This window comes from Corapipo altera, unplaced genomic scaffold, assembly GCF_003945725.1.
Source record: "Corapipo altera isolate COAL_440 unplaced genomic scaffold, ASM394572v1 169, whole genome shotgun sequence".
In the NCBI taxonomy this organism is placed as follows: domain Eukaryota; kingdom Metazoa; phylum Chordata; class Aves; order Passeriformes; family Pipridae; genus Corapipo; species Corapipo altera.
This window is the reverse complement of record NW_020884946.1, coordinates 1093532-1118709: the sequence shown is the minus strand read 5'-3', so window position 1 is coordinate 1118709 and position 25178 is coordinate 1093532. Positions and strand designations below refer to the sequence as shown.

The 25178-nt window shown below is 45.4% G+C and overlaps 1 protein-coding gene across 4 annotated transcripts in view; it reads left to right on the top strand.

The window, feature by feature from the left end:
• The window catches only part of TMEM260 (transmembrane protein 260), a 36253-nt gene extending 14644 nt beyond the window's left edge, over positions 1-21609 (top strand). Inside the window, exons 2-15 of one of the 4 annotated variants that reach the window (XM_027662618.1) lie at positions 4900-5175; positions 5289-5466; positions 7883-7996; positions 10605-10784; positions 12984-13024; positions 13387-13470; positions 13843-13960; positions 14281-14453; positions 15765-15936; positions 16891-17039; positions 18357-18533; positions 19281-19334; positions 19762-19852; positions 20938-21609. In XM_027662618.1, coding sequence (XP_027518419.1) covers positions 5132-5175; positions 5289-5466; positions 7883-7996; positions 10605-10784; positions 12984-13024; positions 13387-13470; positions 13843-13960; positions 14281-14453; positions 15765-15936; positions 16891-17039; positions 18357-18533; positions 19281-19334; positions 19762-19852; positions 20938-21210 — 1848 coding nt within the window. In that variant the 5' untranslated portion in view covers positions 4900-5131 and the 3' untranslated portion in view covers positions 21211-21609. Of the gene's footprint in view, positions 1-4899; positions 5176-5288; positions 5467-7882; positions 7997-10604; positions 10785-12983; positions 13025-13386; positions 13471-13842; positions 13961-14280; positions 14454-15764; positions 15937-16890; positions 17040-18356; positions 18534-19280; positions 19335-19761; positions 19853-20937 lie in introns of those variants that run through there. The other 3 variants (XM_027662617.1, XM_027662620.1, XM_027662619.1) reach the window with 3 other exon arrangements.
• The last annotated feature ends 3569 nt before the right edge of the window (positions 21610-25178 follow it).

The window sequence follows — 25178 nt, the reverse complement described above, 5'->3', positions numbered from 1 at the left end:
TGAAAAGGAAAACAAACCAATTATTTTTTGGTTTTAGTCTTTTCCTTTTATGTTTAGGGATGCCATGAGAAAATATTTCTCACAAAGGACCATGTGACCTCTCCTTTGCTGACTGTTTCTGTCCCTCTGAGTGCGTTTTCAGCTGATGGGAATTTCTGCCCACATTCAGAAGTTGGTCGACTGATAGGAAGGGACCTTCTTCCGACCTGTCCTGTCTTGATAAAGTTCTCCATGTACTTTGAGCAGGTCTTACTCCAAACTAGTTATTTTGCAAAATCAAAAATACAGGCTGTTCCCTTGGCTTTTCCTCCACATATGATAAAGAGGCCTGGAAGGTGCTTCAGTCCTTGAAGTGGGGCTGGTGGTGGTAGCTGTAGTACCCCTGGGAGAAGCTTTGAAGACTTTCCCACTGCTGGCTTGACTTCAGATCTTTTCTTCTTTCATGACCTGACTTGTGTGTGCTGGGGCTGTTCCAACAGCAAGATATTGTTACTCTGAATGCTTTCTCCCAGGTGACTCAGCCTTCTTCTCCAAGAGATGATCCTTACCTATCCCAAGCCTAGGATCCCCCCTCCACTGCACTGAGCCTTACAGTGGGGGTTTGCCCATTTTTGCTCCTTATAAAGTCTCTCTTCTTGAGGGAGTAGCTTCCAGGCAACCTTATGCCTACAGTGTGCTGACAGGTGAACACTGGATGGTTATTTCCACTGCCATGGCTTTGTTGTTGGCAACCCCTTCATCCTCTTGTTCCAGTCATCTGTTCTTTCTCAAGCTGACTCCAAAGACTGGGGGAAACAAGCTGGCTTTGGGGGAGCAGATAGTTCCCCTCCCTGCTCCCTAGAATCAATGGGATAAAGCCCTCCTAGATGTTCCTTTTACATGAAGCCAGTCGAGGATCTTGGGCCTTTGCCATGTTTTTTGTAGCACCTCAACTCAGTTTGAAAAATTTGTTCAAAGACAAAAGCATGAGTAAAAGTTGAGTGAGGATAAGTCTCTGCTGCTCTCTGCTCTGGAACCCTGATGTGCTATCAAAAGCAGAGACAGTGTTAAGCAAATAAAAGGTATTTTCAGGAAAACACCCAACTATTTCCTTCTTCTGACCACGGGGCACCTGCAAGCCTCCAGCCAATGTAGATGGAAGAGTGTGGGTCTCCAGGCTGGGTGGCAGAGCCTGAAGGCTCTGTGATTCCTTCTCGTCCAGCAGGGCTTCACTGCAGGAAATATTTGCATTGTCATTGTGAGTCGTGGGGTTTGATTTCGGTGAGAATGTGACCACGTACCATGAGAAAACCCCTTCTTGCCTTCCGCACAACAAATGGTGTGCTGGTCTTGTTCCCTCTCCATCTCGACACTGGTAGTTGGGTTGTTGAGCTCTTGCCGGAGTTATGGGAAGTCTCCTTTACCTCTTGTGTTAATCTTCTACAACATACTGTGTCTTAACCACAAAAGTGCTGCCTGTGCCTGTAATTGAAGCAGCCACTATATTCTGGATCCCGAATGTCCTGCTTCCGTATGTGACATGTCACCACCAGCATCTGCGGTTGTAGATTACACTGTCCTGCTTTGCAAAGCTTTTCATCCTTTTTATAGAATCATAGTCACAGAATGGCTTGAGTTAGAAGGGACCTTAAAGATCATCTTGTTCCAACCCCCCTGCCGTGGGCAGGGACACTTTCCACTAGGCCATATTGCTCCAAGCCCAGTCCAACCTGATCTGGAACACTGCCAGGGATAAGGAAAAAAATTCTTGGCTTGAAGCTTCTTGACCTCAGTTCCAGAACTCTGCCCCATCTCTTTGCACTTTCAGTTCTTCCCATCTCTATTTTACTCACATTTTTATGCCTTTTCCAGCAAGTTTTTGCATCTCACTCTGCCCTCCTTCACTATACACCTGTCAGTGTCTTTCCCACTTCGAGGCTCTTCTTTGTTCCACAGTGATGTAGGTGGCTGACCTATGTTGTCCATGCCTGAGATTTTTTTTGTCACCTCCCTGGGCAGTGTGTGCATTTGAGGTCATCACAGTGTCACTTCGTGCTGGAGACATCTAAGAGGCTGCCAGATGGCAGAGGCAGTGGTGCATGGAGGTCGAGCAAAATGAGCTGTATGACCATGTTACCCCATTCTCAAGGCAGGGTTGATTTAATTTGGCCCTAGCATCATGCTGACAGTTGCTTGGTATTCATTTCTACTTGTTCTTCTGGTGCCACTTGGTACTGTGAGCTGTTGCCCATGGCAGGGGATTGGAACTGGATGATCTTTATGGTCCCTTCCAACCCAAACCATTCCATGATTCTTTCTACTATTCTATGAAACTAAAGGCAGCACCAGCTCTGTTGACAAACAGGTCTGTGAACTCTGCCTGGTTTTGGATCCTGACCCTTCAGTGCTCGGTGAGCAGAGGTGTCCTCTGTCCCACATAGCTGGGATAAGTCTTTAAGCTTGGGTTAAGTAGCTTTTGCTTAAACCTTATTTCATAAAACTCGACTTGCAGGTTTGAGACTTTTTATCAAGAGGATGGGATTTCTTTCATCTCATTTGAACTCTCATGATATGCTTAAGTATTTTCTGGGAAAGACAAGGAGAATTGGTGAATGGTTGGAATGTTTGCCTAAAATGGTTCTTTTCATCCAAAGATTTTTGGGAAGGTTGTTTTACCTTTTTACCTTATTTCCTTGCAAGAATTTCAAAGGGATTTGCAAAGTTCTTTCTTTATAACTGTAAGTTTGAATTGTTTCAAAAGTTTAGTCCAAACATAGGGATGTTATGTAGTGGGTTTGTGTACTGGAGATCTCTTGGGTTTTAATTATACATGGCCCTGCTGCCCTTTCCTGGTGTTTTTCTTTAGGAACAGAAGCTGCTCCTGACTCAATTCCTGAAAACTCCATTGCATCTTTCCATTTTCTCTTTGGGTGCCACATCTTTCTGGTAACAATGAGGAGGAGAGCACAGCCAGAGCTCTTGAGTCTGAAAACTCTGCCAGACAAGTTGTGTTTGTCTCACCTCTCCCTTAGAGGAGGTGGACTTGGGCCTGCTGGGGTGGTTTGGCAGCAAAACCAACACAGCCGTGTTCATGCCCATGAATACCTTTTCTCTTTGCAGTTGTGTGATTTTGAAACTATATTAGTGCAGTGAGTGATGGGTCTTGATGGAGAATTTCATACCAAATACTTGGACCTGTGTTGAACCACGGGGAAGTTTAGACGTTGGAAGAGTCCACCACAGTGACATGTGTTAGTGAGCACAACAGCAGATACCTGATTTGCTACTGAAGAGGTTCCAAGTCACCTTTCTTCAAAAGTTTAATGTTTAAATCTGTACTTTGCAGACACAGATTTAGAGTCATAGAATCACAGAATGGTTTGGGTTGGAAGGGACTTTAAAGATGATCTCGTTCCAACTCCCTGCCATGGACAGGGACACCTTCCACTAAACCAGGTTGCTCCAAGGCTTGTCCAACCTCACCTTGAATATTTCCCCTTGGTTTCACCTTTGATCTGAAACAATCCTACTTGCTGTCAGTTGGGAGTTTTCAGGCTGGGTTTTTTTTCCACTTCCATTGATTTTTTGAGACTTCTTCCCAGAGTCTTGGTGTTGAACTCTCTGTCACCTTTAGCTTGTCTTGCTCTGGCCTTGAACACCTCAGAGTTGCTTTCTTTTTCCCCACTGTTAACTCCTTGCTTCTCACCCTCCAGCTGCCTCCTGCAGCTGCAGATCTCAAAGTGCTTTGCAAAGGAAATAAAAATCATTAGTCCTATTTTGCAGATACCTGCAGATACTTCGTCAGAAGCAGCAGAGTGGCTTGTCCCAGGCTACCCAGGATGTCCAGTGTTGATGGCAGGAGGAGGACTAGAGACCTGGTCTCACGAACCCTACTTCTCATTTTTAATGGATTAAAAATTCCTGTTCAGACTGTTCTTCTTTGACATCTACAGAAATAGGTTGTCTGAACTGAGGTCATTTCGGGAAGGTGGAAGAAAAGCATACCCAAGAAGAGGAGCCCTTGCTAAAGAGTACTCTACCAGCAGGGCACTTCTGCTCTTAGGGGCTGTAGGTTTTGTGTCCTTTGGTTGCCTTTTGTGTCAGAGCTATGTCAGGGTAAGTCTCGTGTGGACATCCACCCTCCCATCAACGCTGGGTAGAACAAGTCACCTGGGGACATTGACTGTCTTAGAGGATATGGTCACTATTTAGGACCAAATTACACAGGTAGCTCGATGAAGAAGTTTGGTAGCTTATAAGTTTTGGTTTAAACCTGCTGGAAATGTTAGAAATAATTGGAGTTGTGTGTCTCTGGGATGGAACCGGAAAATGCCCAATTTGTGGCAGAGACCGGCTTAGTCTTACAGAGGGATGGTGAATTTCTGGAGAGAAGCTTTGTCCACAGCTATTTCTGGTTTTGGATAAGGCTTAATTGAGTTGGTTGTGCCCTATGTGGCATCTTTTCAGGGTGACTTCACAGAGGGGAGACCTTTCAGATGGGCAGAGTTGGAGCTGCTCCCAGTGAGACTGGGTGGGAAGAGCCACTGTTGCGGAACGGGCCTAATAGGTTTCCTGGGCTAAATTCCATCTTGTGGGCTCCCTGCATGCCGGCTGCAGCATCAAACTGAGTTGGCCAAACAGCTCCGTGGGGCATGTGTGCCATAATCCCATCTGGGAGTCGCAGAGATGACTGGCTTTTGGGCTCACAGCCACTCCAACTGTGGGTGCTTCACCCACTCCCTCACACTTACTGGAGCCGACACCCATTTTCCATGCTCCCGACCGTGGTGGACACCTCTCCCTGCTGGCGGCACGGGTGCCACAATCCTCACCAACCCCACTGAACACCTTCCCCCCGTCGCCAGGAAAGCTCTGCTAATGCTGTCCATCACGAATAACTCTAATCCAGTCTTTATTTAGGGCTGCACCCTTGCTGGCATCTCCTCTGGCGGAGAGTATCCCGTTAGCGGCGTGACTCCCGACCCGCCAGGCCGTCACTCGTCAGGGACTCTGGGCCAAATTCCACTCTGGAAGTTTTCGTGGCTTTTGCAAGGAGCAAATTCTTTGGTGTTGGGGTGGCTGGCAAACGGACTGGCTCTTCCTAACTGCAATCCTTTGGCAGAGAAATTATTAGGAAGATATTAACCATATAATGTTTTGGCAGGGTGCTGGGTGGCAGCCACCGCTGCTGCTACAGTATGTTTTAAAAAAAACAAACAAACAAAACTTAAAAAAAAAGAAGGACAATAAAGTAGGCTTTTTTTTTTTTTTTGTTGGAAAAGAAGATTTCATGTTATCTGTGTTTGCAGGCTTTCTGGCTCATATGCTGGAGGAATCCTTGCTGCGGGGGTGTTTTCATTTTCTCGTCTAACATGGCAGTGGTCCATCACGGCGGAGGTTTTCAGCTTAAACAATCTGTTTGTGGGGCTGCTGATGGCTCTCACTGCTCATTTTGAGGAGGCATCCACTGCAAAAGAGAGATCAAAGGTAAAACATCTCAAGGAAAGTGAATAGTTCTTTATCTTCTGTTATTTAATTGTCACCTGTCTGTTTAATTTCCTATTTGTTTATTGCTGTTTTAGTTTCGTTTAAGTAAAAAGACCAAATTTTGGGACCTGGTTCAGCACCTGTGCTGGGTGATGTCCATTCCTGACGTACCTGGATGTTCAAAAGTGCCAAACATTGAAAAAAAACCTTCACACTTTGTTTAAGAATTGAATTGGGACCTGTTGGATGCATTTGGGGCTGGTTTGTTTAATACCACGGGGTGGAAATACAAGAAGCAAAATCATTTTCATATAAATGTTTTAGTTCTTCCTGCATCAAAGACACAAACTAGGCTGTGGGTGTTCAAGGTTTTGTTTTAAGAACTGATATTTTTCTTTGGGGTAAATAGATGTATTTTACGGAAAACTTCATCTAATCAGAAACCCAGGTTTCTACTCAAAAACAGAAACAACCAAATTTTCAATCAATTTTTCTTCTGAAATTAAATGTGCCCCTAAAATAATGCCATTGTTAAACACAGAGACTGTAAATTTCATGCTTTATTCTCTACTTTATAAACAGACTAGGCAGCCAAATGATATTTTTGCTCAGCAGTCTTGTTCTTTCTACTTTGGTTTGCCTGAACATCTGATCTCTTTTCCTCCGACAGACTTGCCTGCTGTGACTCCTGTAAATTGTGTGAATAAAAGGATTTTTGTCAGGCTAGGCTAGAATTTCAGGAGCCTGCAGTGGTAGTTTACTCAGCTTCGTGAGTTCTCAAATAACATGTTTTATCAGTGGTTACAGAGACCTTGTTTCACCACTGGATTTTTTTTTTTTTTTTTATTTTCTAATGAGCAGTGCCCCAAGATCCCCACAACCTGAACTCCACGGACATGGAGTTGGGCATTTTCCAACCTCCTCCCATGTTTCATGTGCCCAATTTCCAATGGGATTTTCAAATGAGATTTTCAGAAGCAGTTAAGGAACTTGTTTCAGTGGTTTTTTGGGTGTCTGGCATCCCACGCCTCAAAGAAGCCAGGCTGCCAACAGCAAGCTCATGGTGCTTTTCATAAATCAGATGGGCATACGGACATCTCCAGGGGTGTGCTTGGGGTTCATCAGTATGCTTAAAAAATCACTGAGGTGGTTCTGAGACCTGCCAGGCAACTCTGAAAAGGTTTTTCTGAAGTTATGGCAGGTGTTTCCATGACAAGGCAGCATCCAAAGTGGAATGCTGAGCAGTTAATTTATAATTACAGGGTGATGCCATCACTACACCAAGGCAAGTGTTTGCACCTCTCACACCACCCTCACCAGTGGCTGAAATAAGCAGGGGACATTTAAGTTGGATATTAGGAAAAGGTTCTTCATCCAGAGGGTGGTCAAGCACTGGAACAGGCTCCCCAGGGAAGTGTTCACAGCACCAACCCTGACAGAGTTCAAGAAGTATTTGGACAGTGCTCTCAGGCACACTGTGGGATTTTTGGGGATGTCCTGTGCAGGGCCAGGAGTTGGGACTCGATGATCCTGATGAATTCCTTCCAACTCGGGATATTCTGTGGTTCTGTGGAAGTGCTGTCCTCCTTGGGGCTGGCTGGGAAGGTGAGGATGGGTTGTCTGCTCCTGTCCGTGGGACTCTGGTGGCTTTTTGCCCACTGAGGAGCTGCCCTTGGCGTGGCTTCAGGATGTAACATGGACAAACTGGGCAGTGATGGTGGAGGAGGAGGCAAATTCAGAGGAGGAGCAGTGGTGTAGGTGGCACTGACCCAAGGATTCTGTATGGACTTGTTCTTGTAGCCTTCCTCAGTGAATATCAGCAATCCCCTGCACTGTGCTCCATAGTCTGGATGCGTTACCTGTTTTATCATAAAACTCTTTTGAAGATGCCTGAAATTGATCTTTTAGATGAATGAGGGATATCAGCCTTAATTCCCAAAGTTTGTGTAGCCCTGAATTTATGCCTCTGTGCCTGAAGAAGAGTTAAAAATCAATCCTGTTATGAAAAATGAGGTCTCTGTATATAGAGGTATTATTTCAGGGTATGACTGCTGAAAAAATTTGCACCATTTGGAGTTAACTGCTCCCTGTGCAGCCTCCCCTGTGCAGCTGGGGTTTGGGAATTGGATTGGACTCCTCATTAGGATGTGATGATGCTGCATGGGATGTCTGTGTGCATGGACACACAGCAGTTAAACTAGACACTTCTTAAAGAATATTTTCTGTTAAACAAATGAAATCTCTCTGTAAATAGCCAAAAATAACCTGTGATCTGTGTTATAATTGACCAGTGCTCGCTGATGTATTTGCCTTTCTCTTCTAAGGGTGCCGTGGGCTGTGCTGAAGCTTTTTTGATCTCTGGGTGTTTTTGCAAACCGTAAGCAGTGATCGTGGATGTTTTTTTCTCCCCTCTCAGATCTCTAAGCTTGGTGCCTTTTGCTGTGGGCTCAGTCTGTGCAATCAGCACACGATAGTGCTTTACATCGCTTGTATCGTGCCTTGGGTTCTCGCCCGGCTCTTCAGAAAGTCGGTACGTGTTTTGCTGACCCTGTTTTTCTGAGCCAGTGGGTAATTCTTCTTTCCAAGCACTGTTGCCACCTCTGTGTTGATCTGCAAACAGGGAGAGTCAATGTTCTGTCTGAACTTGTTGGTCATAACCCACTGAAGTTACAGTTCATCTGTCTGACACCAGAGCCGCTGATCTAAAGGGGGCCTGGTTTAAGGGGGGCCTCCAAAAAGGCTGGAGAGGGACTTTTGACAAGGGCATGGAGTGACAGGACAAGGAGAAATGACTTTAAACTGAAGGAGGGCAAGTCTAGATTTAGATATTAGGAAGAAATTGTTGACTGTGAGAGTGGTGGGGCACTGGCACAGGCTGCCCAGAGAAGCTGTGGCTGCCCCATCCCTGGAGGTGTTCAAGGCCAGGTCGGACAGGGCTTGGAGCAACCTGGGGCAGTGGAAGGTGCAGAGGGGTTGGAACTAGATGATCTTTAAGGTCCCTTCCAACCCAAATTATCAATGACTCTGTGATTCTGTGATCACAATTTAGGAGCTTTACTCGTGCCAGCAGTCTGTGACCCGCTTGTGTCTCCTGGCACAGGAACACTCTGCCCCAGCTGTTTGCAAATACCCTGTAAGCTAAAATAATACTGGGAACTAAAAACTACTCAGCCTGTAGGAAATAAGAGCAAGTTCAATGACCTACCAAACAGGCTGGGGAGAGTCACAACCATATGGAGTGTTTGTGTGCTGCTTCTCCTGGCCGGTGACACTGGCTTTCTCCTGCCATGAGCTTACCTGGAGATGAGTTTTTGTATGTTGGCTCCCTGGTGATAACAAAAGCCATGTCCACTCATGGTAGAGCATCTTCTGACTGCTGTTGACAGTTGAAGGTGCAGCCAGAACAAGCAGCATGGCATGAAAGGCATGGAGGTTTGTCTTCCCTTGGGATGTCCCGGGCTTGGTGGCCTCCAGCTCAGATGTGTCCAGGACTTGAGAGTCCTAGAAGAGATCAACTCTCAGGTAAAGAGCTGGAGAGGACCAAAGGAAGGTTGACCTTCATTGCAACAGCAAGTCTTTGATCCCCTCAAATCTATCCCCTTCTCAAGATGTCCCTTATTTTACACCTCTTTTTATTAAACTTGGTTGTTGTGTAAGAAGGTGAAAACACATTTTTGCATTCCTGGTGTTTGGAGGTGATATGCATCCATTTAGATGAGGCTCCTGGGTGCCATTCAGGGACCCTGCCATGCTCTTTTCTGCTGTAGCTGGTTTTCTGTGAGTCAGTGAACCGGGCTGGATGCAGATGTGTTGTAGGAACTCTACTTTGCCCATGAAACAGTGGCACGTCTCAGCCATACAGGTGCTCTGGCCATTTTGGAAGTGGCTCTGGGAAGCCTCCACCTACTTCCCCCTCTCTCTTTTGTCCCTCTGGTGGTGACAGTTGGGCAGGTGGTTGCCAGGCCAGTCCTGCCTGTATTTTTCCACCCTTAACCAGATAAATCCTGTGTGGTTCTCAGTAATGGCACAGGGTGAAGCATTTGAGCTGCAAGAGGTGCAGTGCAACTCAGGGTAGCTTGATCCAAAATCTGTTCAGCATCTGCAACAAACCTCTTTCTGGCTACATAATTCCCTTAACACGATGAAGACTCACTTCTGCAATATATTTATGTTCTTCAAACAGAATTTTTAGTATTTTTTTTTTAACCAGAGAGGTCCAGAGAGGCCTCTGTGGTTTCCAGCAAGGACAATGCTGTGCCAATATAATAATCCTGGGAGATGCTTTAGACAACCCAGTAGTACCTGCTGCAGAAAACCACCTAATAAGAAGGATAATTGATGGGAAAAGTGCCTTTTTTAAGTAAAAACGAGCCATCTTTCTTCTGAAGAATCTGGCCATCACCCTTATCAAGCTCCTTTTTCTGCTCCATAGATCATCCCTCTGAATTGGTGCCTCTTCCCTGTAACCCCAAGTGCCGAGGAAGTGCTTTGATTGACAGGGCAGTGGCTAAAAGATAAAGCCAGCGTGCAATATTCTAGGGTGGGATTTTCCAAAGCACTTAAAGGAGTTAGGCACAGAAGTCCCTTTGAAAGTCTTGTCTTCCTGACCCCTTAGGCAGTCTTGAAAATCCCACCCCAAAAGTTGGCCTATCCAATTTAGCCACTGTAATCACGATAAAGTAAATGGCAAAACTGACTCCTGATGATGGTGGTGATGTGTGTAGTTGTACTAGAGCAGCATTTATGTGGGGGTTTTTTTTGCCAGATGGAATACCAGCCAACTCTTAATCGCTGCAAAGTGGGTTATCTCAGCCTTGCAGTGCTTCAGCCATCTATGCATGTCATGCCATGATTTAAATGTGAAAGATGCAATGAGTATGATACTCATGAGTCCTAGCTAATATTATTTGCTTCACTTAAATTTCACCCTGCCATGCAAAGGAGATCAGTTTGATGCAGTTTCCTAGTAATCCACAAAATCGTAAGGTTTAACATAGCATTTTGTAGGGACTTACTATAAATTGAGAGATCAGCTCTGTGTAAATATATTTGATGTTTTTTCTTTATCTGTTCTTGAAGTTCCAGCGTGATTAAACTAAAATAAACATTGTTATGCAATATGACATATTTTGGTGCAGGAATTGTCCCCAGGCCATTTGCTGAAGTTGGGTTTATGCTTCTTGGCTGGTTTGCTGCCTTATCTCTATCTGCCGGCTTCGTCCTACCTCAGTCGAGCCCGTTGGACATGGGGAGACCAGACGACTCTTCAAGGATTTTTGACCCACTTTCTCAGGGAAGAATATGGGACATTCAATCTGGTAAATAAGGGTCGTTTTCTAAATTACTTTCTTTTTGCCTTATGCAACTGTTCTTTGTGACGATTAAGGGCTCGTGGGGAAAGAAATTGAAAATGTTTCATTTTTTAAGCGTTTATTTCTGATTTCGACCTTCTGACCTGTCAGGTTTTCTGGGAAATGGATCACGTGGCTGGGAAAGCAGAAAGATAATTCTGTTTGCCTTCATGGGATGAGCCAAATTATTTCCTGGGAGTTGTCTGGTGTCTTGTGTATGTAGAGCCCAAAGAGCAAACTGTGCTAGAGGGAGATGGTGACATCAATTTGGTGGTTTTCTTGTTTTAAGACAAATATTGTCTTATTTCTCTATTTTTAACTCCGACATTTAAAGAGGTCACAAGCAACTTTCATTTCAAAATTGTTCCTCTTAACTTACTAATACTGAATTTAAACTAATGGTTGGTTTGGGGGGGTTTCAGGAACCTCTGATTTGAGTTACTGAGGTCTGTGCTCTTGCCAAGGAAGGGAAGCATTGCATGGTTTGCATCTGCCTCCTCCAGCCCTGACTTGGATGTTTGGCTGTAGCCACCCAAGGAAAGCACGTGCCCATCACCCCAGTTTCTGTCCTCCTGCTTCAGAGATTTGGGTGCAGAGGGCTGGGAAATGACACCACCGGGAAGAAAAAGATAAAGAGCTGTGGTCTAGATGTTGTGCCACTCCTTGAAGCCCCACATCCTCAGAAGTTAAGCCAACGTGACGCAGCGAGCACCATCACTGTCCTATTACAGCTGTGTGGCTGTAGGATGTGTGTCAAAAGACACGATAATTCCTGCTGCTGCCACTAAATCTTTCCAAAACTCCTACAGAGATAAGATCCACCCTCTGAAGGACTTCTGAGATTTCCCCTGTTGCCCTATTCCCAGCCGCCTCCCGAGGATAAGACTCCATTGGGCAGAGCAATACCAAGGCATGCAAATCCCTTAACTCCTCTCTCCATCAAATATGATGAATTCAAGTTGATGTTCAGGAGGCTTAGGGATGGACTGCGTGTAATCCTACACCACAAATCACATTTGAACTTGTCTGAAGCAGGAGCAATAAATACAGCAAAATCCAAGCATTTGGTCCCGGTGCCAGCTGGGCTAATTCCAGAGCACTCCCTGGATGGACAGCCAGCCCTTGCATCCCGTAGCTCTGTTTTAAGGGCAGACAGGGTCTAAAATCACCTCAGAAAATGCTCAGGAGGGGATTCCACCTGTAAGCCAAGCATCAGAAATGTCATCTCCTTGCGAAGGATGTGTCTGGGATCGGAAGCCGTCAGCCGCCACCAGGGTGGGGCTTCAGGAGCTGTGAGCTGGCTCTCCATCCTCTAATACTTATTTTTTAATTAAAACCTGAATACAATTAACTATTCTATTTTTATTGAGATTAAGTATTCCTTCCAGTCCTCCTGAATCTGTTTACCTTATCTTTTTTTCTGGTAGCCACCACTTTTCCAACAAGCAGCTGTGAAGATTAATTCCTCACCTCCACCGAGCATGTCTTCCTTCCCAGATTTGTGCCATGGATTGCAGGTCTCTGCAATAAAAATTCCCATGTATCTCATATAGATCTCATACAGCTCTGTCAGTGCAGAGGAGATGGGGGCAAGTCTGCTAAGCAAGGAGGAATTGAGGCCTGCAGCTTCTCTCAGGCTGTGGGGAGATGTCCCAGAAAATAATTGCACTGTGCAGATACAGGACGTGGCCTCAAGTTGTACCAGGAGAGGTTTAGATTGGATATTAGGAAAAATTTCTTCACAGAAAGGGTGTCAGGCATTGGAACAGGGTGCCCAAGGTAGTGGTGAAGTCACCATCCCTAGAGGGATTTAAAAACCGTGTGGACGAGCAGTTGGGGACATGGGTTAGTGGTGGACCTGGCAGTGCTGGGTTAATGGTTGATGATCTCAGAGGACTTTTCTAACTTAAATGATTCTATGATTCTATTATATAGCAGAGATCAGGCTCAAATCACCAGAGTAATCCGTTGTCAGCACTTTGAAAAAATGCTTATCCAGGAAGTAAACCCGTCACATAAAACAGGAATGTGGGAGAATATCTTGCAATGAAGGTTTGAGCAGAGCTTGCTACCTTTTTGCAAAGAGAAAATTGAAAGACTTTCCTTGTCCCAGTGATACTCAGTCAGTGTGTAGGTTTCTCATGTGCTTCTTTCTTTTCAATACAGGCCAAGTCTGAGACAGGATCCAGTATGAGAGAGATGCTGCTGTGAGTAACATCTTGATATGCCTTTTAGTGGAGAGAAACCTGTTGCTGCTGCTGCTTTGGTATTTTGGCCAAAGTGGCTCCTGTCCTTCTTTTCCTAGTCTTGATCCAGAGCTAGGCCTGGTGTGTGTCACAGGGACAACATGCATGCCTGTTTGTTTTCCCGTTGAAATGCTGGATCCCCCTCCCCAGTGATTTCTCCTTCAAAATCCTGCCACGTAAACCAGCCTTGTTCCCATTTCTGGTAAACTTAATCACAGAAGAATGGCAATATGTTATGTTGTGCTTATTCCCAGTTTCTCCTGACACTTTGAGTGCAAGGGGCGATTAGGGGGTGGCACATCCATGCACTAATTTCTCCACAGTTTCCAGCTGGCGCAGATGAAGTCGGAGCTCTCCCTTCCCGTCCTTGCCCTGGCACTTGTGGCCTGTGTGAGCACAGCACTGCTGTAAGTAGGAGGACAATATTTGCTTTGATATTCGCTTTCTCACTGGCTTCGTGGGCAGCTTGTTTTACCTTCTCCTTACTGGGGCAAAAATTGCAGCAGTTGGCTATGGTCATCTGTTTGTGAGAGCAAAATATCCCTACACTCCTGGTTAACCCTGTGGCTTTGTAGGTGGCAAGCTTAAATATCCTGAAATCCTCGTGGTTTTTGTGTTTTGAAAACAGAAGTTTCATAAATGGCAAAGGTAAAGAAAGGCTCATCAGCTCCTTGTATTAAATGCCTTTAGGTGTGCAAAGAGTTAGTGGTTTTCAAGCGCATGTAACTTCTGTTTTGTTTTATATCGTGCCTCAGGAGTGATATGTTACTTTTTTATAGGACAAGGCAGCAGAAATCAACTGTGATCTGGCTCTTCACTGGAATGCTTTGTCTTTATTCCCTTTTCTTCGCTTGGAGAGCAAACTTGGATGTTACAAAGCCTCTGTTTCTAGGCGTGGTGAGTTTCACTCTAAAAACTGCTCTGGCATGTTAATTTTTGGCAGAAACATTAAAAACCTTAAAACCACCTAACCAGGGGGCATAAGGTACAAAAATATACTTACTTATTCTGTTTCCTTATAGCTGGGGACACAGAAATAGGGTCTGTGAGAAGCTGTGGCTGCCCCATCCCTGGAAGTGTTCCAGGCCAGGTTGGACGGGGCTTGGAGCAACCTGGGCTAGTGGAAGGTGTCCCTGCCCATGACAGGGGGGTGGAATGAGATGAACTTTAAGGTGCCTTCCAATCCCAATTCTGGGATTCTGTGTGTTGTGTCCCAGGTGGAGCGGTTCTGGCTGCAGAGCAGTGCTGTGGTGGCTGTGCTGGCCGGGCTGGGCTTGGCAACCCTCACCTCCCTCGGGAACACCGTGCTGGAGGGCAGCCGGGTGCTGCCCTGGCTGGAGTGGCTCTCTGCCCTTGCTCTTGTTACTTCTCAAGTTTGGACAAATTACAGGTAAGAAGTCCCCTGGACACGTGTCTTGGTGCAGCCCCACAGGGCTGTGGGGTGCTGTGCAGTTGGGGTGCTTCTGTGAACCCCCCACTCCTGCTCCTGGGGTTTCTGTCCATGTCAGGAAGTGGAAAAGGCACTTCTCACATCCCACCTAAGATTACATGGTCACAGCCTGCAGGACTCCCTTGTTCTCCCTCAGGCTCACCAAGCACCAACTCCAGGCTGTAAATATGTGTGTCATGTAGGTTGAAGGAAGAAAAATCTGTAGATACTTAAACTTCTAAAAAAACCTACTTGTAAATCTGTGCTTTGTTTCCTAAGCAGGTTTGCAGAATTCATTTGACCTGAACTTCCCTTGCTTTCCTTCAGGTTTCCTTGTGCCCTGTGTTTTTTTCTGATTTTTTTTCCCCCTTTTTGAAGAGTTAAATGTATAGTGTGGGGCTTCCTTATCCCAGAAGCACCTGCAGTCACTTGGATAGGAATCAGTGTCCTAGTAGGGGTGCTCAGGTAGAGGTTGACCAACGAAGCATAGACTTCATCCTCAGGAATTCTTCCTTTGCACACATCTTTTCCAAAGGCTTGTCCATAGGTGAGCCAGTCATAGCTCATGTCCTGAGCCAAGTCATGGAGTGTCCTCTTCTTGAGTCCACTGTGTGCACACACAGATGTGTAACAAAAAGGATATATTCTCAGGTGATGTAAAAGCTGCTTCTGCCTGATGCTACAAAAACTTGGCTTTTCAATGCTTAATTAAAAGCACTTTTAATGCTTAATTAAAACATTATAGGATGAGGAAGATTTCAGGTACTTTACAGTACCATCGTTGTACTGGCACTTCCAACACCAACAAGTAAGACTTTTGGTTTAGCCCAATAAAAAGACTCAGAATTAATGTGAAGGCATGCAGTGAGTGTGTATTTTGGCTAAACTGTAGTGGCTTATGTCTGTGGTTCTGGTTTCTGGGGGACTGTTGTCTAAATGTTTCATTTCTATATCTCAGTTTCTCTGGAAATGGAGATGATTAAGTTGGAATGATTAAGTTGTTGATGATGCTCCATCCCTGGAAGTATTCAAGGCCAGGCTGGGCAGGGCTTAGAGCAACCTGGTCTGGTGGAAGGTGTCCCTGCCCATGGCAGGGGTGGTGGAACAAGATGAGCTTCCAACCCAAACCATTCTGTGATTCTGTGATGCTTCCAGCAAGATCTGACTAGGGTGGATTTCTGTGGTTGCCTCTTGCATAAAATTGTTCTGAAGATATGCAAAGCCATGCAAATACCTGGTTTTGAGATATTGGTTTTTATCTGTTCTCTTTAGTGCTTGTGATCAGAGCAATAACTATGTTGTTGACAAGTTTGCAAGGAATCTGCTGTCCTCTATGCCCATGGGTGCAGTGATCCTGCTGAGAGGAGACTTACCTGGGAATGCTCTTCGTTACCTTCATTACTGTGAAGGGATGAGGCCAGATATCACCTTAGTGGACCAGGAGGTAGGTTCAGAAAGTGCTGCTTAAAGAGTTATCAGGCAGATTGAAGTGGGAAGCAAAAGTTTGGTTGTTCCTTTATCTCCTTGAGAGGGTTTCATTGTTCAAATAAAACTCATGATGTGGAAATAAATAAAATTGATATTTTAAAAAAGGGTCTTGGGTAGCCCTGGGATGGAGCATGGTGTGCAAGGCCCATTCAAGCCCAAAAAGCCACCAGTGAGGCAATAGTGGCTAGAGAGATGGGAAAACCAAATTCCTTCATCACTGCAGATATCCAGATGTGCCACAGGGCTGGTGTTTGCCTTGCTGAGGAAGTTTGTTCCAGCTGTTTTCTGCAATTGCCCCAAAATACAGATGTTGGGGCAGAAGAAGACTTCTGGGATCAGCCTGGAGAGCAGCAGGGCAGCAGTTGCCCCATGGATGTTGCAGCTTTCGAGTTTCTCCTGGGGGCTTTACCACGCATCCCCTGCATCCTCTCTGTTACCTTGGGGGTTTTGCAGACTTCTGTCCCTGTTTTTTACACTAAGATTGAGGTGCTGTGTGTCCCTGGGTGATGTTTGCACTCTTTCCTTTTTCACTGAGGAATGGGAAAATAGAAAAAAAAAACCCTCTTACAGAACAGAACACCTGCATTTCTACCACCATGTCATCCTTGTGCTTGGCTTTGCAACAAGAGTTTGTGACTTGCTGGCAAACCCCAAACCCTAAACCTCGTGTTTAACCAAACCAAACCCCTGTTGTGTCTCTTACCAGCTGTTTTGTGTTAGAGTGAGGACCACGTGCCTCTGATCAGAACCAAACTGGTGACCCAGTGTGGTGGTGTGGTCGCAACCACTGCTGGCACGGGAGGTGACTCCACTGAGCAAACAGTCCCTCAAAACCCATTTCTTCTGGATGTAAAACGGATGAAAGCTTTGAATTCTTGTTTTAAGTATGACAATATTTTTTTATTGATAGATGATGACTTATGAATGGTATTTACCCAAGCTGGCAAAGCATTTACCTGGCGTTTATTTTCCTGGGCACCGGTGGAATCCTGTGGAAGGAGTATTACCCGACGGGACACTTGCTTTTAATCTCCATCGTTTCCTCAAAGTAAATAAACAGTAAGCATTTCTTTCATATGTAACAGCTTTCCTAAAATCTTCGACCTTTTTTTTTTTTTCCCCCTACAAATTGTTTATGGAACAGCTTGGTACTGCATCCAAAAGACCAATTTTCTCCACTGACTTCCTCCCTGGTGGCAAGATTATTCTTGCAATTAAAGCAAATATCTGTGCAGGAGTAACTCCATCCGGATATAATGTTGCCTGTTGTTTTGAGCCTGGTTTGGTTTTTAGGAGGGAAAAAATAAGAAGGTGATGATCAGAGTGTTTACTGATCATTTCTTTTGTTGTTGTTGATACAGTTCATCACAGAAAAAGGAACGTTCCCCTGCACTCAAAACGATGATGGCTGGAGAGCAAATTGCTGCTGCTTCTCCTTTGTGAACATTGTGGCCAACTGATTAGCATAGAATGAATGTATTCCAGGAATAATCATCATATAAAAATAGCTTAGTAAGAGTGGAGAAAGGATTAGATACTCACATGAATAAGAATAGCATCTGCATTTAGAGTAGCCGGGGTGAGCCTGGCGAGGGTGGGGAGGCAGAAGAGCAGAGCCAGGTGCTGTCAGGAAGAAATGGGCTTCTCCTACGGCTTCTGGCATGTTTGTGAGGTCCAGGAGAGGGAAGAGGATGTGCCACCTGTGCTGGCTGCACAAGATGGGCAATGCCAGATGGGGTATTCACTTGCAGCAGAAGAGCTGTTTTGCAAACTGGCCCAAAATGTGTGCTTTCTGATGTGAGATGGTCTGGACAGGTGTCTGTGCCACAGGAAGAGTTGTGCTGCACAACTTAGATCCACATGTAAAAGCCAACCCTCAGTCTCCAGTATGACCCCGTTTCAGTAAAAAAGCACAAAAGAGAATTTGTTTACCAATGTCTTTTCTTCCTCCTATCACACCTCAACCAAAAATTTAACCTCAAGATTTAATTTCTTGCACAAAATTATATCACTAACAGAGATTACGGGAAGCAAACTCGCCCTGTGACATCTTTCAAAAGCTTCTTTGTTTCTTGCAAAAGATTAACAACCACTTCTTGTGAAAGGAAAGTTTCCCCCTGTGTGTCAATGCTTGGCCCCAAGGGTAGGTTTGTACGTTGCCTTAGTCTCTCTTTGAGGTCTTGAATACTGGAACAGAAATATTCCCAAAGAGGATTTCACTGGATGGAAAGTTTTCATACTCAAATTCAAGAACAATTTCAGATATTTTAGTTGTTAACTTAAGAAACAATGTGTGTGTGGTTTGCTCAGGGACAAGGGGTGGCCCATGGTCTGGCAGAGATTCACAATTGCTCTCTCTTGGGTTTTTTTTGGCAGTAAGGAGGTGTTTGTCTGCATAGGTCTTCATGAAGGTGACTCGACCTGGAGAAGGAGCCATTCGCTCTGGCCCTGGGGGACGTGTGAGAAGTTGGTTCCTTCCAATGTTGTGTTTGACCCAGGGGAGTGGATCCGTCTCACCAGGAATCTCTATAACTGGACTGAAGACTATGGCAGGTATGAGGCAGAGGAGACCCTGCTCCTTCCTGCTCATCATTCTTCTGCCAGCAGCACTGTCACATCCTCTGCAGCGTTGCAGGAATTAACATGAGCCAGGATCATGATGGTTTGTGTTTCAGTTGATACAAGGAAAAAATTCTTCCCTGTGAGGGTGGGGAGGCCCTAGCACAGGTTGCCCAGAGAAACTGTGGCTGCCCCATCCCTGGAAGTGGCCAAGGCCAGGGGCTTGGATGGGGCTTGGAGCAACCTGGTCTGGTGGAAGGTGTCTCTGCCCATGGCAGGGTGTTGGAACTGGATGGTCTTTAAGTTCCCTTCCAACCCAAACCATTCTATGATCTATGACTTTTATTAGTGTGAAATATAGCGAGGACATTTCTAGTCAAGTATCAGCTCCAGTTCTGGCCTTAAAACTTGAACAGGAGCTAAAATCATTGAGGACTTGAGACATCCAAAGTTTTAAATGTCGTAGACTGATCTGCCATGGTAAAAAACCAAATCTCTCACTTTGAGAACTGGGATGCTGTGAAGCACCTGATATGCCAGAGGCTCCTTTTGTGGAGAGAGTGGAATAAGGTTTATGAATGATAGAGGGTCAGCTGAACTCCCTGCTGTCAGAGCCATAGGCTTCATGATGGGTTTTCTTCTGCTTGGGAGATCTGTAGCTGCCTGGGTTAGAAGGGCTGTGGTGGGTGAAGCAAAGTGACATGGATCTGACGGCTGAATTTTATTCTCATTCCCATTTAGTTTCAGTCCCTCTTCCTGGGAAGCTGTTGCCAACGAGGAGATGTGGCAAGCCAGGTAATTCTCCATTGCTCCCTTCCAACAGCCAGTGGGCAATGCCAGCTCACTGATGTGGAAACACACACCAAAGCGGGCAGCTTGATGGGGCATGGCCTTATTGGATCCATGTGTGCCAAGCTTTGGAAGGAAAAGGCTGGCAGGATGAGGCGAAGCGTGCAAAGACTCCAGCAAAGCCTTCAGGAGAGTGCTCGATTTGTTCACCTAAAGGTTCTGCTCAAAGTATTTCAAAGGAGCAGAAAGCAGTTGGAGGGAGCTTAGGGTGAGAAAATACATCATGGAGAGAAATTTGTGTCACTGATGACTCAAATGGAGGTGCTGGTTCTGTCCCATACAGGGATAACCGTGCTGAAAATGTGTATAACCACGTGATGTGAGCTGTTTGCATTAAGCAGTTACTACATGGAAGTTTTTCCTGTTTTCCCAGGATGAAAACAGCTTTCTTTATATTCGACCTTGCGGAGAGTGCCAGTGTGACTGCAGAAATGAAATCACAACTTTACACATTTGCATACAACGTAAGTCATCTGTTTGGGTTAGGAACACTCCCTGCAGCCTCCATCATTTATTTTTTTCCCTTTCCTTTTACGTTTCTTGACTCCACAGAAACGTGTTTCCATACAGGCCCTGTAATCTGTAATCTGCATTCCCCTTGTTTATCCAAACTGGGAGCACAGCCGATTCGAAGAGATTTGCTCGGGGATTTTATCCATTCCTACTTGCCCCCTCGGTCACAGAGGATGCCAAAAGCTAACCAGTCAACACCCTGCTTTTGCTATAATTATGTTGTCTGTGCTGGGCTCCAAACCCATGCCAAGAGATTGCTTGTCCTGAAGTTCCCCCTATGCACTTGTCCCCTCTGTCATTACACAGTCGTGCGTCTGAGCCAGCAAGTATAAAATCCGACAGTCTTCTCAGTGCAAATTAATTCTGCTGCATTTCACACCAAAGAATAACACCCATAAGCTGGTGTAGGTACCTCTGGAAATACTGGACTGCCTGAGATGCCAACAGATGCACGAAGTGATCAGTGTGTGTCAGCAGAGAGGAGCAGCATTTCACACCCCAGCAGAGGGTCAACAAATAGTTTCCTTAATTCTTACCCGTTTTGCTGTGATTTTTTTTGCTGTTCTGCAAAGTTCTCAGGCACGTGCCTGCTGTTGAGCTTATGAATATTCCCTCTCAAGTCAACAGACTCCTTAAGTCCTGTGGAAGACGTCCTGATCTCCTGAAATATTGGATAAATGTCTTCCAGGCGCGGCGGTTAAATCTCTTTTTTTCCCCCAGCTTGGTGTAACACCTCTCTGGGGGAAGCACATAATGTGCCGTGGGGTTATCACCATCATCTGTAATGTTTCTAAACAAACAGCTGCTGTCAGAAGGGAAACGTTTCAGCCCCCCTTGGGTTTCTGATTCATGCTGTTGAATGGCAAACACAGAGTGAATTACAGAAATACTCCGACTCTGGACTTGGACGATTCTAAATAGCATCTGTTCCTTCACGGGCAGTTTTGAAACACTGTTAAGAGCTGTTGGTCCCCTTAGTTCAATTAATTTGCCTCCTCCCCCCTTCTTTTTTTTTTTTGTTTTGTTCCTGTAACAGTCATACAAAGAAATTGTCAACTCTCATCCCAATCACCCAGTGAACTGGCACAAAAACTACGCCATCGCCTGCGAGAGGATGTTGCGTCTCCGTCGGGGGGACGTGGATCCCGAAACGTTGCTCTCTGAAACTGTGAAACATTTCCTGCTGTACACCGAGAAAGCAGAAGATGATCCCCAGTGCCAGGACATCCTGCAGGCTGTGAAGCACCTGGAAAAAGAGCTGCAAGGGCTGAGGAAAAGGAAAGCAGACCTGAGGCGGGGAGCTGGGTAGCGCCCGGTCCCCCACCCGCCTGCTGGAGGGCTGGAAGTTTGAAGTCAAGGCTTAACATCTGAGTTAGTCCTTGACAAAGTGAGAATGGTTTTAAAAGGTGACAGAACTGACAGCAGAGAGGAAATCAAGTGTGCAGGAACATGCTGATGTTTGGTCTTTGATTGCTGTTACCAAACGAACTTTGGGGGCTCGGGGGGGGGGGGAGATTCATCATTAAAAAAAATACTGGGTTTCAAAAAGGAAAATTTTTCTTCTTAAAGGAACCTGTGATTCAGTTGTACTGTGAACATTTATCTTTTTTTTAATGAGTGCAGCATCCTTTATAGATGTAAAAATGTATTTAGCATTTAATTGTTTCCTCTGTTACTGAGCCAAGAGGTTTTCTACAGCCATTTTTCATTAGTTGTTCTGTGTCTATGTGGTTTTATGGTCACGGGACAGGTTAGGTGGGTTTCCCTCAGGACAAGGATGTGGGATGGTGCCCTCACAGGAACCTGTTTTCAATGTGCTTTGTACCCTGGCTGTGCCTGTGCCCAGGGGCACTTCAGAATTATAATCAGAGAATATTTTGGGTTGGAAGGGAACTTATATACTATTTCATTTCACCCCCCTGCCATGGCCAGGGATGCCTTCCACTATCCAAGGTTGCTCCAAGCCCTGTCCAACCTGGCCTGGAACACTTCCAGAGATAGGGCAGCCCCAACTTCTCTGGGCAACCTGTGCCAGGGCCTCACCACTCTCACAGCCAAGAATTTCTTCCCAATATCCCACCTAACCTTGCCCTCTGTCAGTTTGACACCAAATCCCCTTGTCCTGTCACTCCATGCCTGTGTAAACAGTCCCTCTCCAGCTCTCTCGGAGCCCCTTTAGGTACTGATACCCCCTTTTAGGTACCCTTTGCTTTGCAGGGATTTTTTTTCATTACACTGGGATTTTTTTTTGGGATAGACCTTATTGCTCTAGTTTTCCAACAGCGAGCAAGCAGCTTGTGCATTTTCTCTTGCAGAGCACTGTGACTCTGCAGGCAGCAGTTTGGCACCTCCTGCACTGCCTCCATCTGGGGTGGAGGGTCTGTGGTCCTGAGACCTCACAAGGGAACACAAGAGCAGCTCCCATAAGGCACTGCTCTCCCTGTGGTTCATGGTATCTGTCCTGTGGCCTCTATTTCTGTGTGAGCCCATAATGCTCGTCTACTCTGCCACATACTCATGGGTAGTGGAGATTCCAGAAGTGCAGTTTTAAAGATATCAGGGGCTTTAACCAAAAGAACAGGTGTGAATCCGTCCTGCTTTTCAATCTACCCCAAAAACCAAGGGGCTTGGTTAACAAGAGCTCAGCTACTTGTTTAAAAAAAAAATATATATAAAATCGCATATTTTTCAAAATGTTGTCAGTTAATCTGTACTTCAAATGCTTAAGGCAGACTCAAAACTCCGGTGTTGTCACTGAGAGCTGTGTTCATCTAAATTTTTGTGCTTTGTTCTGTGGTTCTGTGAGGTCTCAGCCCAGTGTTTTGCAGGAGAGAAATTGCAGCCAGACCAGGTTTCATTTGGACTAGTAAAATTTTCAGAGGAAAAAGAAGTAAGTCTGTAAAGTTCATGTTATCAAATGGCATCTCTGGAAGCTTCCCCAAGGCTTGGAGGAGCAGACTGGGATGTGGGCAGGAGTGAGGGGTGTTGCAGGTGGATGCTCTGTTGGTTTGTAGTTTTGAGGTGTGTGTAGGGACATGTGGCCCCTCTTCCTAATAGATCTTTTTAAAAGTGGATTACTTCTCTTTTTCTCTCCAAGTGCTGATTCTCCCAACTTTTCATTGGATGCTTCCTGTGTAAAAATCAAGCTGATGTCTAAGAATCTCTTAACTCCAGTTGCACAACAACGTCCTTTATTTTTCCACCTCTCACTCTGATTTATTTTTTGTAGTGTGACTTCCATAGCTATTCCCCCTGTCACTACTATAAACCATTCCTGTACAAACAGCAGATGAGAAATGAGCAATGAAAAGGAGGAAAACTGCAGCTGCTGGGTTGCAAAGCCACAAAGCAGAGGGGTGAGAAGGAAGAGGAGCAGTTCAGGGGTGTCATTTTAACTCTTTGTGTTGTAATTTACTACATTTCAGGTCGGCTGTGCCTCACTTAAATCTCTTCCTTCTTCTCAATCCCTGCAGAAGTGTTTGCACAGAGCAGGGGAATATCATACATTCCTCTGTGCAGCTTTCTCAGGGCTGGCTTTCTTCTCCCTTCTCCAAACCAGTCCTTCAGCCTGGCAGAAAAGCATTAGGAATCCAATTTTTGAATGCTTTTGTTACCTGCATTATTGAAAATCCATTCAAGCAAATATATTGAGCCGAGGGTTTTCTTTATCTTGATTAGATGCCCCTCCTTAGCTGCATAGTCTTGAAATAATTGGAAGCTTTTGTGGATTTCACTATCTGCTCTGGAGAAAAGAGGGGCTGTATCCCAGCCTGCAGCCTGCACTGACTAGTGTATCATCCTATATTGCAATAAACAGGGGTGGAAACTACAACAAGAACTTTCCCCGTGGCAAAAGCCTTCCCAGGTGAGAAGAGCAGTGGAAAGGGGATGCCTTTTTCGGGAGCAAAGCACAACCGTGGTGTTGACCTGTACTCTGTCCATGTGAATCCTGTGCACACGTGATGGAGGTGTCTGTGCTGGGTGTTCAGCTCAGAGATATCCCACAAAGGGGAAAATGTTTAACAGTGATGGAACTTCGGAAATTCCATCCCCCTGAACCTGTTCAAATGAGATTTGCTGGTGCTTGCAGACGAAGCCGTTGCGTGGATGTTGCTGAGCCTGTTGGCTAAAAGGCAGAGGGATGCTGGCAGAGTTTAATTTTTATCAGCTCCTCTTAGGTGGCACCCTGAAGTTTATCAAACAAGCAAAGCTGATTTGCTCTTCGTTAGTCTCAGTTGCATGAATCGGTTGCCAAGTAAACAGGATTTTGCATTTTCCTAATTACTTTCATATTTGTGTTTTACCTCTATTTGTTCTCTTGCAAAACCGGTCCTAATAATTAGTCAGTCTCCTGCTGCCTAGACCTTAAAAAAAAAAAAAAAAATAAAGGGGTGGGGGGAGAGGGGAAAAAAAAGGCTTCTGAAGGTTTTTTTCTCCCTTATAAATTCATTTTTGTTACAAGCATCTTTTATACATATTACTAAAGGGAGCGCACTAAGAAATGCAAATAATAGTTCTTTATTTTATTATGACAGTTAATTAATAGCAACCTGTTTTAATGAATAAAGTCACTCAGAGTCCTTCAGCACTTCCTAAGTAGAGGCCAGAATCTGTAGGGATTCTTTTTTCCCCCCCATTGTATAGCTCCAAGACTCCGAACACTATATAGGGCCTGTATAGAAATGCTCGCTAATGAAGAGGGAGGGCGAGGAACTTGTCTGCATTCAAAGATCACTGGTGAGTCATTCAGCGAGAAAAGGCCCCTTGCTAGGAATAGTCACAGTTCCGCGGCATTGTGCTGGCAAAAGGGTTTGATCAAAGGTCTCCTGCCGAGCTTGCATGGTTTCCTTTCATACGACGACCATAATTAAAACCACTAATTCTCTTTTAAAATGCTGCAGGATGCCATGTAGGCATCTGTCTGGAGTGTCCTTTGTGCTGTCGGGAGCTGTTAAGGACCAGCGCCGAGGGCTTTTCAGCGACATGCCAGTCAGGAAGGTGATTCGACATAAGGGTGCCTCTGAAGGCTTGACAGGGCCTTGACTACACAATTCCAGCTGAATTTGCCCCTTGTCAGCTGCCAGTAAATAAATCTCAAAGAAGAAGAAGGAGGTGTGGGGGGGGGGGGGCAAAGCTGAAGTTTCATTACCTGATCCCCGGGGCTTTGTTGGTTTTGGCATCGCCCAGGGGGAAGCCCTCGCCCCTCGGGGCCAGGGAACTGGGGATGGCCATTGGAGACCCTGGCGCCCGGGCCCGTTTGAAGACCGTCAATACTTG